Below are 17,074 nucleotides of genomic sequence, written 5' to 3' on the forward strand. Positions count from 1 at the left end.
CAGCCTGGCTACCCAGACACAGAGCATGGACCTCCTGGTAGGGCGGGGGAGGGAAACGTGGAGGTGGACCTAGTACTTGAGGGAGGGCAAGATAGTGGACCGGGACAACAGGCGCGCCAAGTTCGACGGACGACTCCAGACCGGGCACAGAGTGGATGGTTTCTATGTCGACGATGGCATCGTATGGTATATAAGTAAGGAACACGAATTCGGCATCGAATGGATTGTGGGTGTGAACCCCGGCGCAAACAATTGGCCAGCCTCTGGGCAGTCTTTGTGAGTCGATCGTATACAGGACTCGCAAGGGACTTCGTTGGATACCCCAGCTCCACGCTATCGCCTTGTGGAAGAAGACCGATATGAAATGGCTTGGCCCTCTGGACTGCCAGTCAAGATGCTATCGAACTAAGTCGTCCAACTTGTCACGGGAAGCGATAAAAAGCGATTTGATTGGGTGACTGGTGTAAATGTCGCCGTTGGGCCCGAATGAGGTTAAAGAATGTGCATGTCGCACATGGTACAGCAAGGGCGGGAGCTGTTCGACTGGCAAGAAATGGTCTTCAAGACGCCAAATGCGAGGTTGGTAAGGGTCGTCCATTGTGGTGGATAAAAGAGTGGAGGGCAGAAATATCGAGATATGATGATGGTCAGTAGTTATTATGACGGCGCCGTGGGGTTTAAGGAGGCTGTATAATGCAGAAGTGGATGAGATTGGCCGCAAGTGTCTGGATGGAATGCAGCCGAGGTAATATACACATGCCATTGTTGTAGCTCCTGCTGTTTAGGCTGGCTGCGTGCTCTTGGACGTGACTTCCACAGTCCTTGAACGCCCTGAGTATGTTCCTTCCATGACTTGAGCTCATTCTGCCTGGTGGAAGGAAACATAGGCAGGAACTCTGCTGAACCCTCTTCTGAGCCTGAAGCAACCATGTCAAGCGACGTCTCATGCCCTACGGGAGGCGGAAGTAGACGTTAAAAATAACAACAAAAAGCAACCATCTCAAGCGACAGAGACAAAAGCAAGGACTTCATGCTGAAAGCCGGTGTTGCTAACGCGGCCAAACCCAGTGGTCCGTTTCATTCTTAAGTCGTCCACAAGTCCAGTCCCTAGTAAAACCCTTGGGATCGCCTAGGTCTCTGGTTTGTCCCTGCCATCATTTCTGTGTCAGCTTCTTTAAGATCCGGACGCACAAAAGGATAGAGACTGGACTACAGTGTTACGTTACACTTACTGAAATTTGGGTATCGGGGGAGACATTCACAGTAAATGATTGAATATCCAGGGATAAAGTCGAGGAACAGGTACTCGCTATCGAAGGCGTCCGAATTGAAACGTCCGGCATAGAAGATGATGAAATCATCGGGGAGACGAGAGGTGTCAATCGTGTAAATATTGGTCGGCCTGAAACGCTGCCTAGCCCAATTGTACGCGTGATCGTAATCGGCAAACGTGGAGATGAAGCATGTAGGACCCCGATAGTACCAGTCGACATGCAGGCTGATCTGATCCTCTAAATGGAAGAGGCCTCGACGGCCTGTTGAGCAGGTATCAGCTGCCACAAAGGAGCCATCATCGTCCTCCCACGATTGGGATCCGGGGTGCTGGACAAAATGCAAGTACTGCGGGATGTCGTAGTAACGTTCCGAGTAGTAGCCCCAGGGACGACCACCACGACGGCGAGTCATGTTGCCGGAATTCGATGAGAGCTGAAAGGCCCTTCAGTATTGGGTATGGCCGACCGACCATGTTGTTGGAAAGAACCCCTCACTCGCTTAGGCAAGAAGAAGCTGTTGTTAGTGCCGGAGCACGTGAAAGATTCAGTGTTGTCTCGGCAAACGTCCCTTCTCCCTACTGTCTCCACATAGCGTCCTTGACAGCACGCAAAGCTTAACCAAAGGGCTTTTTTTTTGGTGACCCACTGTATGTCGCTGAGATAAGAGACGTATAAGTTCGAGCATCAAAAAGGCACGGTATTCTAGTGTCATCTATTGCATATTAAAGAGCCAGTATCGAGTGGCCTGGGGAGGCCGATTTCTGTACTAGTTTTCCGGACCCGGGAACCGGAAGCTCGGGTCTCTGTCTCGGGTCCAGCCTGATTCGCCGACTGATTTTTGAAGCGTGCTTTAACCAGTATGTAAAGGTGGATGACTTTCAGTCGGGGAGTTTAGGACCCACATCCACCGGAGCGGACTGTTAAAGGACGGTTCGTCTATAAGCCAGACGCCTGCGCAGAAAGTTTCCTGTACTCTGATTGGCTACAGCCGTGGCACAGCCCTATAACTAGTTAGGGCGTCTTTTTGAGCCCACTCTTGGTTGGTCCATTTGTAATAGTGTTAGCTACAGTCTGTGCCAAAATACACTGGGTCCTTCTGTTTTAGCAAAATCATTGACCAAATCCCGGTATTGCCGTCTTCATCGCCGTCTTCGTCGCCGTCTTCATCGCCATCCACGAAAAGAAGAGAGAAAAGAAGAGAGAAAAGAAAGCAACCAGAGAGAAAGGATAACAATGAGCAAGTGGGTGAGGACAGCTACAGCCGTCCGAAAAAGAACGTTGCAAAGATGTAGACACTCACGCTTCACTTATCCAGCAGCGCGTTGATTGAACTAGGGATCCAGCATCGCACTCGGTGGCCAGACTATTTTACCCTTTGGGCTTATTTACCAAACCGCAGTGTGATTGGATCGTAACTAGAAAACAGATCTTGTACGTAGAATGGATGAAAAACTAGTGTTCGGGGAGGCCCGTAGGGCCTCGGCCCTTCCGTGGTGGATGAAAGGCTGGAGACGTTTACGGTACCGTGCGTGATTATTAGATATGAGAGGAATACGTTGGGAAGGAGAAACAGGAAAAAGGCGATGCACTAACATGAAAAGCGCGAAATTCAGTTAGTGCTAATAATTATTTTGCGGGCGAAAAATGCGCTTTCGGGCCGTACGTTATGATTTTGGTAGTGCGTGCGGGGTTTTGTATGGGTCCCGCACGCGACCAGCATGATTTGTGCTGTAGATATGTAGAGATGAGTGTTCCACTGGTTTTGTGTAGTTAGAGTCTCAGTAAGGTGAAGTGATTCTTGCAGATTGCGGAGGAAGCCAGTCAAGCCACTCGGGCGCCGGTCCATTGCCAGGTGCGACATCAAACCTACATATGTATTGTCCCGGTGGCCCGCAATTCCGGGACAACAGATGCGACAGGTTAGTCTCGGTGTCCCGATATATATTGCAGGAGGACGGGCATCTGCCCAGTGGCGAATTTGTTTGCAAGCAACAACAGCACGATACGAACGAACTACCTCCATTTACATCAATAATATTGTACTACAGCGACTAACGCAGAACATACCTATGCCTGTTGCCGACTGCCATTGCCACTGACCTCAAACCCGCTTTTGTGGCGCTTATATACCGATTGACCCTCTCTTTGCCATTCCCAACGTCTTTAGATCTTCTGGTCTGTTCCTAATGTCGAAAGTTCCTTGCAACCGAGCAACCAGAAAGCTTGCACGCCTTTCTTGCAAAATAAAGAAACCCCCCCCAACCTTGTCCTTACGTGCCGTCGCGCGTGACTCATCGAAACAAACATGAAAGCAGAGCGTTTACCAAACGGACAGCAGCTGCTTGTCGGGTATCGCTAAAGCTGGATTCAAAACCCGCCAAATCCCACGTTTTGGCCTGCCAATGCCATTGCTGCTCGAGCAATCATTAGCCCCAGGACCATGACTTCTATGTGATAAAGGTCCAGTCATTCTATGCTTACCTTACAGATCTCGGCCTCTCAAGCCTGCACCTGGTTCATGTTTTGTTCATCGGGATGGCAAAGCGAATATCGTTGGACAATGAAAGACCCATGGATCCTGTGCAGAAACAAGTACTCATTGTCCGAAGCCATTGGCACGAAGTGAAAGGTCCTGAAGATTAGGACATCTGGGTGGATGTTTGCGGTGTCAATGTGGTGGATGGTGACCGGTGGATCCCTCTGCATTGCCCAGTCATAGGCGCGGTTGAAGCTACCGAATGCTGAAATGAAGATGCTGGTGACTCTGCACGCCCAGTTCACATGGTTCCCGATGAGCAATTCGAGATGTGACCGACTGTGCGGCGTAGTCACGGTATCTGCAGCATCAAAGCCCCCAGAGGGGTTAATGGAGGATTGGGAGCTGCCATGCTGAACGAAGAATAGATACTTCGGGCGGTGATCGACGGGGACGTTCAAGTTGTAACAGGTGATTGGGAGAGACATGACGAATTGACGGAGGAACTCCCAAGAGCAGTGCAAAGTCCAAGAGGTGAAGGTGGCGATGCTGGAAGAGTCGCGTTCGGCCACAAAATGTCTGCGTAAGTAATGTCCTGCGTAACTGCCCCGGAGCAGCGAGGAAGAAACCGTGAGCTTCTTGGAAAGAAAGTGGCACCGCAGCAAATGTACAACCAGACGTCCTGCCTTTTGGTCAATCTCATAAGGATTGACGAAGTAGAGGTCTGGAAAGTGCGAAGATGACCTAACAGTCAACCATTCCCCAAGCATGGCACTCCAGAGCAGAGAAAGAAGATGGCAACTTCGCCTGACCTATGCAACTTGCAATCATCACAATTGTGGTCGTCCAAATCCCAGAGCGAGACTCTGAGACGAGAGGATCCGGGACATTCAAGCAAGGAGCAAAATTGACATTTCCTAGAGTGGCAGTAGCATTGACGTTGCAATCTGTCACGGTGGGATGGGAGAAAAGTGAGCAAGGTGTATACTTTGATGCATTTGATACAATTAGGCTTGATGACTTGGAATAGACGAAGAAATTTGGTTCTGTGATCTCTCTCTCCTGTGGGTGAACCCCCGTCAAACTCTGAATTTGCTCTGCAGAGGCATGATCCAAATACCTTTAGTGATAGCCTTGTAGACGCCTGGCTCGTTCACCAATCACTGTAGGTACAATTCACTAGTTAGTTGATGATTTCGACCATCGTGAAGTAAGGAAAGGGAGAGATGTGTTTCACTTACAAGCTGAGCGCCCTAGAGTTGTGGTCCTCACGATGGCGTCTCCCGAGATGGTGTGAAGGAATAAAAACTCGGATTCGGAGCAGCGGGGGGTAAATTCGCTGGCATGAAACACCCAACAATAACGATCGTCCAGCCTCTCCGTATCAATTTCGTAAATAGTGACCCACGGTTGACGCTGCCTGGCCCAATTGAAAGCGTGATGGTAGTCGGCAAACGTGGAGATGAACGGAGTTAGGTTAGCCCAGTTCACATGCTTCGAGACCAGTTGATGAAGATGATTCGGTCCTCTCAATGGGCTCCATACATCTGCCGCTTTGAAATTCCCGTCGCTGTTGCAACACGCCTGTTATTGAGCGTATTCGACGAAGTAGAGGTAGCGAGGAAGATCCCAGCAAGGAACCGTGTAGTTGGCAATGACAGAATGGAGGGCGCCATGCTGATCTGGTGGGCGTCGGAATTGAGATAGGCAGGAAAACGTGCTCAAAGAGCAATGCTGTTGAGGGTACCGCGCACTACCAAGTCTCCAGACCACTCAGACTTGGGTTGGTGGTGCTAGAAAGGAGAGGAACAGTTGTAATGTCATCCCCCTGCCCGGAGTTGAAAGGGTTCCGCAGGTTCGTCCCTCCTCCAGTTCAAGACTTCAACATGTAGAAATCACATTCGAACTTCCTGCCAGATTGTTCCTCCTTTGCAATCTAAGACTCGAGGTACCTAAGCTCAAGGAATGAGTCGCTCCTTCTGTTTGGTCTGGTTGGTTATGTCGTGGGGTGTTGAATGCCATTCATCTTGGTAGACCAGGTCTCGAAGCCCGAAGAGGCAGGCACGCGGTTTGGGATTAGAGCATGCGGGGAAGGTGCGAGACTGAGGCTCCATCAGTAGTCCGAGTGTCAAGAGTAAATAAGGTAGAAACAACACTGCCAGAGCCAGCCTAGGAGCACCTGTAAGAGCACTTGCCGGCACAGGGGTAGTTTCCATATCGAGGCATGATCGATCGACTCTGGTCTCACTAGTCTACCTGGGTTGTTTTCGCCGTTTCCTGGTCTTCTCGGTCCTTGCCAAGGTAGCCAAGTTGCCTAAAACAATCCAGAGCCAAATAAAGTTCAACTTGCATGTATTGTGTTTTGAACAGATTCTCAAAATTCGGCTGAGGCTGTTGAGTAAAATATGCCCTTTCCAAACTGACGCATGCACTCCAGGTTATAGGACCCCGAACTGGGATCGGGGAGCGCTTCCGAGCCTTGGACCCGACTCTTTCGCGGCTTTGGCGAGTCTCAATAGACATCGTTGTGTGATGTTGTGTGAAGCTTCACAGTTGAGTCCACCGGGGAAAAAAACGCAGACCAAACATGCAACACTCTCCGGCCTTCGTTGGCCGGAGAGAGCATTTTAATGAGATGAAGAATGTGAGGCGAAAACTTTGCTTTGATTGACAGTGATGACATGCCTTGACCGGTAAATTGTTTAAAGATCGTAACGGTGGAAGTATGCTCCGTTTTCATCAGATGCTCGTAGCAATATGGATGACGAGTTAAGTTGACTTTCATTTGTCTAATCTGGTTGCCCTGTCTTTCGCATACGGCTTCGCGGTCGTATTCTTCGTTGGGTTCGCTTCGAATATAAGGTTTGCTCCAGTGTCCAGAGTCGTGACAGCTTCTTACATGAACCTGAACTGACGAGGCAAGGTTGTCGACTAGCCTGCTTGTTTTTCAGCAGAGTACCAGATGACACAGCCCGAGCGACGTCTTCGAACTGACCGGCCAAATGCCAGGAGTCTTTCATGGCGTTTGGCCGGGTGTGCCTCTCGATCTTCCCTCCAGCATCTCCAGGTGGCTGCTCCCATTTGTGCCACTTCGATTGTGGCAGGAGCAGCCCTGTGCATGGTCTGGCCCCTGATCCAAGACGCAGATGGATCAGGGGCCAGGTGCACCCTGAGTGAAGGTGCGTATGGGCGTCCTTGATCACACTTAATGTGTGATCTCCATTCGGGTTCGCCAGGGCAATGCAATTGTCGTTCGCAGTTGCCCTCTTCTTCGTCCTCCTCCGCTCTTTCCCAAACATCTCTTCCATCCTTCCACCCCAGTGTCTTTCCTCGTCGGTTGAGTTTGCGGTACCCTTGGGTGACCACTGGCCACCGAGAGAGTCCAACACTATACTGTCACGTGTAGTGTCGAACATTTCCGTTGGCCGGACTTGGCGTTTCTTCGACGTGGGCGATGGATGTCCACGTCTAGTATTAGCAAGAGTTGGGTGTCTTGCTAATACTTCAATCCTGAAGCCAACGTGATGCTCGTGTACGGGCTTGGTTCCGTCTAGTTGTATTTGTAGTTGAAGACGGGAGTGTCACCAATGTAACACTTCATGTACCCCGTGTGGAGAGATCGAGTAGGCCGAGTAGGTTCAGGAGCCGTCACGGTTTCTAGACGCTCGTTATTCAACCGCGAGATGGCGTGGAATGCCTGTTCTGGATCGTGCGAACTAGAATTCGGATCGATCCGCAAGACTAGAGACCACAAGCAAGCCGAATCATCATGGGGTACACTGGGATATAAGGAGAGACGATGAATTTTGGTAAACTTACGCGCTGGCTCCGCGGGCTTGATCTCTTGCTCGGCGACGATAGCATCCCCGGGAATCTTGTCGACGAACAGGTACTCGTTGCCCTTCTCTAGCCAGAACACCCACTGGCCATTTAGCGGTAATTTGTAGGTGTCAATGGTGTACATATAAACTGGCCCCTTACGCTGCAAGCCCCAAAAGCGAGCGTGGTTGAAATCGTCAAATGCTGAGATGAAGAAACTGGGGAGGGGACTGCGCCAGTTTTGATGTTTTTCAGCAATGTCGGCGAGTCTTGCCATGTCTCTGAATAAAGCCAAGCTGGTCGTATAGCCTGACGTAGCCGCTGGTTGAATGTCGTTGTTTGGGAAGGTGTAGTTGGCCTGGTGTGACGAACCGTTACAAGCACAGGGGTATTATCGCTGGGATAGAACAATAGAGCAACGGAGTAGTAGCCGAAAGGTACTGGTAGGTTGTGATCGCTATTGCTTGCTGAAGAGCCCAGTATTCAGAAGGCCTGGGAGGCCTTCTTTATATACTGGTCCTTCAGTATGCGCCGTTGCGCCCGGCGCGGCCCTGATTGGTCTACCTAACTGCTTACATAAGTGATCCCTTATAAGATCGTAACACCTGGGAACCGACGTGTTCGATGTGGTACGGGAACTGGGGGGCTCTTCAGGAGGTGCGGTATACATAACACATCGCCATAATGGGCGACATGCAATGTTGGGGAGGCCATGGTGTAGCCTTGGGCATTCCCAGGAGAGTACCTGAGGTAAGTGGCTGGGGCAGGGTTTGTCTTTGCCATGATGGTGGAATGAGAAGACAGAGAACGTTAAGGTAGGAGGTAAGGACAAGAATGGGGAAGAGGAAAGGAAGTTCCTTCTCTTCCTATTTAAATCTCACAAATGGCCAGCGTGATATCGACATACGTTCTGCGCAGATCAAGTGTCCATGTGGGACTAATTCTACCATCATATTCCAGCCAATTTGAAAAGCATCCCTCCGTAGGGAACTAGTTCTACACAGAACATACCTTATCCACCAATCAGCGTTCGTCACGCGAGGATCAAGTCATTTTATCAGTAATAAACCTGAATACAATGAGGGGAAATGGTACGATGTACGGACGCATGAGGCAGTAGTAAATCCGGGTGATCCTCGCATAAAACTTCGGAACCCCTCTCTCTCCAAGCCTTGGTTTCCTGCACAAATACCCAACACTCGGCTCCGTTCTGTTCCTCCGGTCCCTATATCTTCTCACGCTCAGAGCGTGTTCGGTGCCCCCTTTTTGGGCCTGGAAATGGGCTTTCGGAAGTGGGATCTCAGAAGCTGTGCATAGGCCACTCGGAAATAGTTTGGAAGTGATTTATTTCCAAGTCAGATTTCCAGAGGTCCAGAGGTCTGGAAGTTGTCTTCGGAGATCTTGGGCCAAAGTAATTATGTGATTGGACAAATAGCGTCGTATCGGAGTAAACGATTTCCGAATCTTGGAAGTGTTGGATTTTCGCCTGGAAGTCTTCCAGGTGTTGTCGAACAGCACTTGGAGAAAACGACCTGGAAGACTTCCGAGTCCCAAAAACGGGTCGCCGAACACGCCCTTATTGGAGCTCGGAGACATTGTATGGAAGAATTCCCCGGCCGAAATTCGGAATTGTTTGACTCGAGCCATGTCTGATTGGCGAATGTCGACTCCGGCTGGTTTCCATCGTCCCCATCTTCCAATGTTGTCTGACCTTGCGAGTGGTCCAGATGAGGTCTCGAGGATTGTTGCATTGACGGGTGCTTCTGACACCAGCCATATCCAATGATGAGTCCTCTCTGTTGTCTCTGCTCCGTTTTCTGAAATGCCGAAACGAGGAACAATGGCATAGCTCTTCATCAGCGGCTTTAACACAAGGTAAGGCGTTTTATTACCAACGGTGTGGCTGGCGGCAGCATCTCACTTGTTCCCAACTTCCCATTACCACCTTCACTGCATGTGATAGCTGTAGGCACTGCAGCCGGCTTTCCCGTTTTGGACTGTAGCCGGGTCACCCTTATGAATACAGGATCTTCGTCTCTCTTCCTTTTGACACTTCCTTGTGTTTGTGGTGGCTCAGGAACTACAGTTTGTAATACCTTGCTCAAGGGTTCCTGAGTGAATGGAAATGAGCCGGGGACTAGATTGAGCATTTCTTGTCAGCAAGCTAGAGCCATTGGTGATATCGGAATTCATTCATTCCACAGCCTTTTCCCGCAAAAGAAGAACGGTAGAGGTACTCACGCTTTGCTTTGCTGTCATCCCGTAGGACAACCGCCTTTTTTAATCCGCAGTACGGGATCTGGTGCAAGAACAAGAACTCGGTCTTGGGCCACTTCGCATTGAAGTCGAACGGGCGAAAGACGTGAACCGTCGGCATGGGAGGCAATTTCCTTGTCTCGATGATAAAGACCTTGACTGGTCCCTCGAGTTGCAGACCCCAACGCAGAGCAGCAGAAAAGTCTACGAACGTGGAGACAAAGCAAGAAGGGCGACTAGTGGACCATTCGAGGTGGCTTTTGATCCGGCGGTAGATCTGAGTGACGCTGGTTAGGTCTTCGATGCAGTCGAAGATAGCATCGTTGCAGTTCGCTGCGATTCCACCCATTACGTTCAGCTGGTGGATGCCTGGAATTTTGCGTTTAATCGCCTCCTCAACGAGCTCTTCCAGAAACTGACACTGTGACTGGGCATGATGAACGAAGTAAAGTTGCGGGGGTAGATTCTTGTGGGAAACTGCCCATTTGTTGAGATCTTCACGTTTCATGATGTTAGTCTTTCAATCAACGGAACCTAGAAAATATTGGAGGGTACAGTGGAAAGCGGGAGAGCGAGAGAATGAAAGGATGGCGGTGGTTTAAATAATGAGAGGATGCTCAAATCCACCAATTTCTAGGGCATGATAGACATTTGCACGTGAGAGCTCAATCTGGGTTCGTTGTCCAGATCCCAAAGTTGCTGACACATAAACCAGAATATCTATTTTCACTCCCTTCACAGCTTCTGCTGGCAGCCTGCATTGCATTTTGTTGCGCATTTCCTGGGTTTTCACGACACCGCCACGCCCACATGCACGTCAAGTCAAGAATTTCCAACATCAAGCAAAAACCTCAATATTGCTTTCTATGTAAGGACTGAGCAGCTGCTCCGGTCATTCGATGCGAACGCCACTCATGTCCTAGCTAATCGTACTTGCATGTCGTCCCGAACAGCAAAAAGACAAAAACAGAGAAGAAACCCGCCCCAACGCCATGCTCTAGGGCCCAGAACCGTACTTTCCACCACTGCACATGCAGACATGCAGTGTCGTCGCCCACCGGATTACCCCCAAGGTTTCCATATCCAAGCTTCCAAGCTGCACCGACACTCCGTACCTGCGCAAAGGCCGCAGTTTCTCGTAGTAGCGTCGTTCTCCGATCCAACCTCCACTTCCTTCCTTGCCCAAATTCCTTCTTCTTCCGTCCCTGCCGTCTCAGACCGCAGACGCTCAAGAGTTTGGGGTATCCTGAGTAACAAATCCCCAGCGAGAGTCTGCACCACATCACTGTTACCTGTAATGTTGCACATCTCCTCTACCTACCTAACTAGACTCACTCAGACTCAGTAGCCCACCCCTTGACTTGAGAACAATCATGTCAATTCCTGATACCCCCTCGACGTCACATACGGTTTGGTTGCTTGCTGATGCTGGGAAGTACGGGCATTCGTCCACTGGGCACCAGTATGGTGAGGGCACGTCGGGTGACAACTGATTTTGTTGAAGTAGTTGAAGAGGTGCGCATTGCTCATGATGACATCTTGATTTCCCGTTTCCTCAAGAAGGGAACACAGAGACTCCGTCATGCTTTCATGGGTTTCTAACGGACGCTCGTTAGTCAACGGCATTCCCAAGGAGATTCAAAATGCGAAAGAGATGAGAGAAAGGTGATACAGGTACTTACGAGGCTCACGATCATCTTCCTTGATGCAATGCTCATAAACAATAGCAGCGCACGGAATCCGGTGCAGAAACAGGTACTCGTCCTGCCCCGGCACCCAGCCAACCCAGTGCTTGGACATATCGCAAGGCAACAGTTTGGTGTCGATCTTGTGCACCCACACCTGTCCCTTGTGCTTCATGCCCCAGTAGAAAACATGGGTGATGTTGGAAAATGCCGAGAGGAAGCAGCTGGGGCGGCGGCTGTTGGGGTTATCGCGCATTTGGAGGTGTTCGGCCATGAGTCTTCTCAAACCCGGCTTTGAGAGATATCTAAGGGATGTGTCAGGGGCTAAAATGTCACGGTGGAGGTGGGGCCTGACGGGTTGGTCGAAAGGCACGGCTTGCGATCCTTCGTATTCAACGTAATACAAAAATTCAGGGAGGTTTAGATGGGGCTTGTGACTGTTCGGATGGGTCCTGGGACGGCCACTGTTGGGATAGCCTGTCGGTTGAGGGCTTGGATAGCCGTTGAGATGGCCATTTAGATGGTTGCGGTCATTGTTTGACACGTATACCAGTTGGTTGGCCATGAATCGGACAATGTTGCTTTTAGTGAAGGAGGGCATGATATCTGGATGGTTTGGATATTTGAAGAGTTCAAGAGAGACAAAGCCCAAAGAAAAGAGGAGGGGTTTCTGTGTATGCGAAGAAGCTCTGAGAGGAAGTGTTTCCAGTGCTGGTGAATACTCTCGGTTCCCTTGTTAATTTAAGCAGAAGCAGGAAGAGGCTTTTCAGACCCAGCTGAATCCGCTGCTATCGGAACATCAAGTAGGTGTCAACCCATACGATTTGCACAGATATGACAGGGCTATGTCCATATTCAGGGGTACTCATGTCGAGCATCCAAAATACCGTGGTCGAGGGCACATATGCGCCTCTAAAGCCCTCAGTTGGCAACATACATCGCATCGTGCATTTCCACGTTTATTCATGGCGCGATTACATACATGTACATCAGGCCAAAGCCCCGTGATTTTCAAGCCCAGCGGACCCTCGTCTGAAGAAGAGATAGGAATCACATGCGGTGTTTTTCACAGCGGACAGAGCCACGACGGACTTATCCGTTCCTGATTGATGTCCGTAGAAGGGAGTGTCAAGACATACGGAGGACCTGATCACTTGAACTGAAGACCGCGGATTTAATGGTAGAAGTACTCATTGTTAAACAGCAAAAGAAAGGAGCAAAGGGGAAGGGTCATGAAGTCAGCCAACTTATACACAAGGTAAGGCACATGTGGATGGCATCAACTGATGGTAAGGAAGCCAAGTCAACGTGATGGCTTCAGGAGGGGCAAGCAAGAGAAAAAGTCTGGCGTGACAAGGTGATGATTTAACTGATGGGGAATGCTTGTTTGGCGGCCGGGATGGTCAGATGAAGAAAAGAAGATCATCAGGCAGTTCCGTTGACAAGACGCCGGTGGATTGCTCCTTCCAAATTCCATCTGCAGTATTCGTCACCCACCGCTTCACCCAGACCCGGACGGGAGTCGGAGTCAGTCCCGAGGGCAGCTTCGCCACATCGCACATGCCCTGTTGTGCATGATACCGCCTTCTCTTCCGAAGGCGATCCCTCACTCATCTCCCGATACTTCCATGACTAAGCACTGAACAGTGGACATCAAGATCTCGTTACTTCGGCAAGCACCTCGCGTCAGCTTCGAGTCCGCATCATCAACCACTGCAGCACCATAGCAACATCTGAGCTCATCGAGATTCTTTTATGTTCACGCAACCATGCTTCCCTTCATCACCTTTGTCGGCTTGTCCTTCTCCCTCAATCGCCCGAAGATTCCCGCTCTCTCTCTTCTGCCGCCTTCTGCGCAGCCTGCGCCTCCCTCATGGCCTTCCTCTGAGCAATCAGTTTTTGTAGAGCTGCAATTCTAGCAGCAAGATCGGCAGAACGAATGACGACTTTGGTGTCGGCCCCGGCTCGGTCGGTGGTTGTAGCCTCAGTTGTAGCTGCGTGTGACGAACCGTTACAAGCACAGGAGTATTATCGCTGGGATAGAACAATAGAGTAACGGAGTAGTAGCCAAAAGGTACTGGTAGGTTGTGATAGCTATTGCTTGCTGAAGAACCAGGTATAACGAAGGCCGGGAGGCCTTCTTATATACTGGTCTTCAACCCCGTCCCGTGGTCCCGAAAGCCCGGGACATCGGGTCCGTCCCGTGGTCCCGTAGACTCGGGACCCCGGGTCCTATCTGATTGGTCAATCTATCTAGCTTACATGAGGCTCAACGATTGGATCGTAACACTGCGGTTCTGGTTCTGGTCCTCGGTAGTGACATGTCCTGGTCATCCTTTGGGGCGGTGCTTGTGTCGGTATTCGCATTGAGCTCTGGTGAGCATGTGGTATCGCCCGTGTGGACTGTGTGGGCATCACTGTCCTCCTCGATGTCGAGCACTTCCATTTCAGTGTGCCCTGTCTCTGTCCCGGTTATAATGTCAACCTGCGGATCCGTCGACATCCGACTCGTCGATAGTGTTTGTATTGGCTTCAGCGGACTTCTGACTCTCTAATTCCTTCAGTCTTCTTCTCCTTTCTTCCCGGTAATGGGACGCCGAAAAACGTGTGCGTGTAGTAGCAGCACCGGTAGAAGTGCTGACCGCGGCCGTCACTGTCGTCATTTCTGTCGCCGTGGTGGTTTGACTCTCAGTCTTGCCGTTCTCGGGAGCGTCGACCTCTGTTTCGGGTTCGAGGTCCAACAACCCCATCTGCCCGGATAGTTCGTCCACATCCGTGTCGTGTACCGGTTCAAGGGCGTTGGCGCTGAGCTCAGCGTCAGCTGCCTTCTTGCCCTTTAATTCCTCGCGCTCGGCGCGCCGTTCCAGTCTTAACTGGGCCACTGATTTCATCTTAGTGGGCTTCTGGTGCTCTCCTTCCTCTCCAAATTCCTGAGTTTCCATGTCGCAGTTGGAGGCAGCCATCAGGGCCTTGTGTCTTCTTTGCGCTTGTTCGGATGCATATATGACTTTGAACCATTGGTCCGGGAACTCTGCGTTTATTCATACAAGTTAGCTTTCGCTGCCCAGGTCATAGCATTACCCATTCCCACATCCGATTCCCACGTCCCGTTCAAAGGCACGACAACAACAACAACAACAACAACAACAACAACAACAACAACAACAACAACAACAACAACAACAACAACAACGACGACGACGACGACGACAACGGTAACTGACTCGTCGAGTAGAACACTGAAAGACAGCCCTGACTTACCCATCTTGCAAAACTCCACAGGAGGACGCTCCCCCGTTGCCGGCCCCCAGCTCCTCCCGACACACAACCCCGGTATGCCTCCATAAAACAGATACTCATCCTTGCCCTCATTCCACTTATACACAATGCCCCGCGCCGCACACAGCATAAACACATTCAAGACTAGCGTTCCCGGCGGCAGTTTGGTCGTGTCCAGCTCGTACACCTTGACGGGCTTCAAGCAACAGGGCCTGAGAGCCCATTTTTCCGCGTGCGCTTGATCGCCAAAGGCCGATACGAAGCAGGATTCCCAGTCCCGGCTATTCCAGTCAAAGTGCAGTCTGGCGTTCCTCTCCAGGTCGTCCTCGTTGCGGATGTCCAGTTCTGGCGCGCGGGATATGAACCCGCCATCTTCAGCTTCGTAGGCTTGCGAACTGCGATGCCGGACGTAGTAGAGCTTGGGCGGGAGGGTCAGGGATATGACGGGTGGGTCGGAGGATGCAAGGTGCCAGAATACCGTGGGTGCTGTCATGGTTCTTGGATGCTTCTGACTTTGATTGAAGAAGGGAAAAATCCTATGTTGAAATGGTGGGATGGGGAACTAAGCATGTGTACGTGAAAGAGGAAGGGGAGGTATCAAATATACATGTACCCTCGTCGGCCTCACAAGCTCACGACCAATGGTGGTACAGTCGAAGATTGATCGTGTCTTGATATGATTGGTAGGTTGGTTGGCCAATGACTGGATACATGTGATGTGAGCATACAGGCCTCCTGCAGGTAACTCCCATCAAGTAACGTGGACGCTTCCATTCATATATTTACACATCTTATCTACCTAGGCCAAAGTTTCGAGGATCAACACTTCCATTCCAGTCCTGGCTTCTTGCTCTGAGGCATCCTTCTTTCTTCTAAAACGGGCGGTTTATAAAATTGTCGCTAGGGTGTATTCAAAACACTTTCTGTCTCGCTGTTGAAGATCCAAACTTCCGTCTTCTCCACCCACCTCCATCCACTATTGCATAAGCAATACAAGCAACTTCCGCTATCTACAATGCATAGATTACATCAGCACCAATCTCGGCGTATAACTCGTCCGGCCGGTATATCCAGTATTCATTGTACTTCTTGCAGTTGAGTTCGGAGGTAGGTTGTAGGAACGGAGACTGAAATACGGATACTCGGGGCAATGGGGCCATGATCGTGTGAGTATCTGTGCCTTGGCCGACCTGGTATCCTCGAAGATGATTGTTATGAATGTAGTTCGGGGCAACTGTCGACAAAATTGTATTAGTTCAACTGGGCTGGGGGAGAGAGTGGCTTGGATAATATGCGTGGTTTGGGTATGGCTATGTAACGGTGTGTGTGTACGGAAGGGGAAACCCTTGAGAAAGGCTAAAGGATGTTTAGACTAGTGGTGACCGTCTTGGGACTTTGACTTACGCTTTGAGTCTCGTGTGCGTTGGAAGACGCAAGGTGGATCAGGGACATGGACAGTGTAGCCTGGTACTGGCTCGCGGATGTGCTGATACTCCTCGACATCCGCCGCATCATCTGGGAGCAGGCTCAGCACTTCTCCAGCAATAGCGGACCTCGGGATCCAGTGCAAGAACAGGTAGCAGTCCGCGTTGGGGGATCGAAGCACGATGGTATCCTCCGGGAGATGTCCCGTGCTGATGATGTATATCTTGGGGAACCTGCGGGATATTGCCCACTGTCGAGCGCGCTCCAGGTGCTCAAACGTCGAGATGAAGCGGGTTGGTCCCCTCGTAATCCAAGGACTGTAGGCGTGGTGCTTTGCCAAGTAATTTAGGTCATCGAATGTGAAGAGTCGACGTGAAACATCCGCTGCTAGGATACAGCGAAACGGGGGGCCGTAGGACAAGGATCTCGAATCAGTGTGTTGGACAAGGTACAACACGGGGGGCAGTTGTTCCGCAGGAACTATCTGGAATGATGGCAGATTCGGGTCGAGAGGATTGGCGTGGAACCCGGTGATAGTCTGGTAGGGGTCGAAATATTCCATGGCGGTAAATGTCTTCAGCGTGCGATAGCAATGATGTGGAAATATGCTTGGCTCCTTAGTTGAGAAAGGAGGAGGAATGGCGGATCAGGCCACATCTAAATACTCTGTGAATGGGAGTTTGTGCAGGAATGCCACCTTCCACATGCTGATATGTTACTGCCAAAACTCGGGCTCTTCGTTTCTAGCTTCAAGGATACCTCACATCGTCAGACGCCGGTGTTCCAAAGTGGAAAAGAACAGTCAAGGCACTGCAAGTTCGATTCTCTTGGTTTCCAATCTTTGTTGCTTCCCATTTGTC

The 17,074-nt window shown here is 50.6% G+C and overlaps 3 protein-coding genes across 3 annotated transcripts, besides 1 other annotated feature; all 3 read right to left on the minus strand.

The window, feature by feature from the left end:
• Positions 1-959: 959 nt before the first annotated feature.
• Positions 960-1,919, minus strand: SMAC4_09402 (uncharacterized protein). The gene is made up of 2 exons (XM_066090944.1): positions 1,233-1,919; positions 960-1,148 (listed from the first exon to the last, which is right to left on the minus strand). The coding sequence occupies exons 1-2, from the start codon at positions 1,684-1,686 to the stop codon at positions 1,108-1,110; spliced, it is 495 nt and encodes a 164-aa protein (XP_065947849.1). The 5' UTR covers positions 1,687-1,919; the 3' UTR covers positions 960-1,107.
• Positions 1,920-3,773: 1,854 nt separating this feature from the next.
• Positions 3,774-4,238, minus strand: SMAC4_14151 (uncharacterized protein; the record flags this gene model as incomplete). Its single annotated transcript, XM_066091798.1, has 1 exon — positions 3,774-4,238. The coding sequence occupies one exon, from the start codon at positions 4,236-4,238 to the stop codon at positions 3,774-3,776; it is 465 nt and encodes a 154-aa protein (XP_065947850.1).
• Positions 4,239-5,018: 780 nt separating this feature from the next.
• Positions 5,019-5,096: a sequence feature (Short protein (SMAC4_14152, WPJ67332.1) was converted to a misc_feature.).
• Positions 5,097-13,531: 8,435 nt separating this feature from the next.
• SMAC4_09404 (uncharacterized protein) lies at positions 13,532-15,378 on the minus strand. Its single transcript, XM_003344103.2, has 2 exons — positions 14,772-15,378; positions 13,532-14,541 (listed from the first exon to the last, which is right to left on the minus strand). The coding sequence occupies exons 1-2, from the start codon at positions 15,280-15,282 to the stop codon at positions 13,991-13,993; spliced, it is 1,062 nt and encodes a 353-aa protein (XP_003344151.2). The 5' UTR covers positions 15,283-15,378; the 3' UTR covers positions 13,532-13,990.
• Between the last annotated feature and the right edge of the window lie 1,696 nt (positions 15,379-17,074).

This window comes from Sordaria macrospora, chromosome 7 (assembly GCF_033870435.1).
Source record: "Sordaria macrospora chromosome 7, complete sequence".
Classification (NCBI taxonomy): domain Eukaryota; kingdom Fungi; phylum Ascomycota; class Sordariomycetes; order Sordariales; family Sordariaceae; genus Sordaria; species Sordaria macrospora.

Coding starts and splice junctions, on each gene's coding strand:
- SMAC4_09402 (XM_066090944.1), bottom strand. CDS start 1,686: ATGACTCGCCGTCGTGGTGGTCGTCCCTGGGGCTACTACTCGGAACGT. Junction 1,149..1,232: donor CCCCCGATACCCAAATTTCA/GTAAGTGTAACG, acceptor AAATGATGGCAG/GGACAAACCAGAGACCTAGG.
- SMAC4_09404 (XM_003344103.2), bottom strand. CDS start 15,282: ATGACAGCACCCACGGTATTCTGGCACCTTGCATCCTCCGACCCACCC. Junction 14,542..14,771: donor TGTGGAGTTTTGCAAGATGG/GTAAGTCAGGGC, acceptor GAATAAACGCAG/AGTTCCCGGACCAATGGTTC.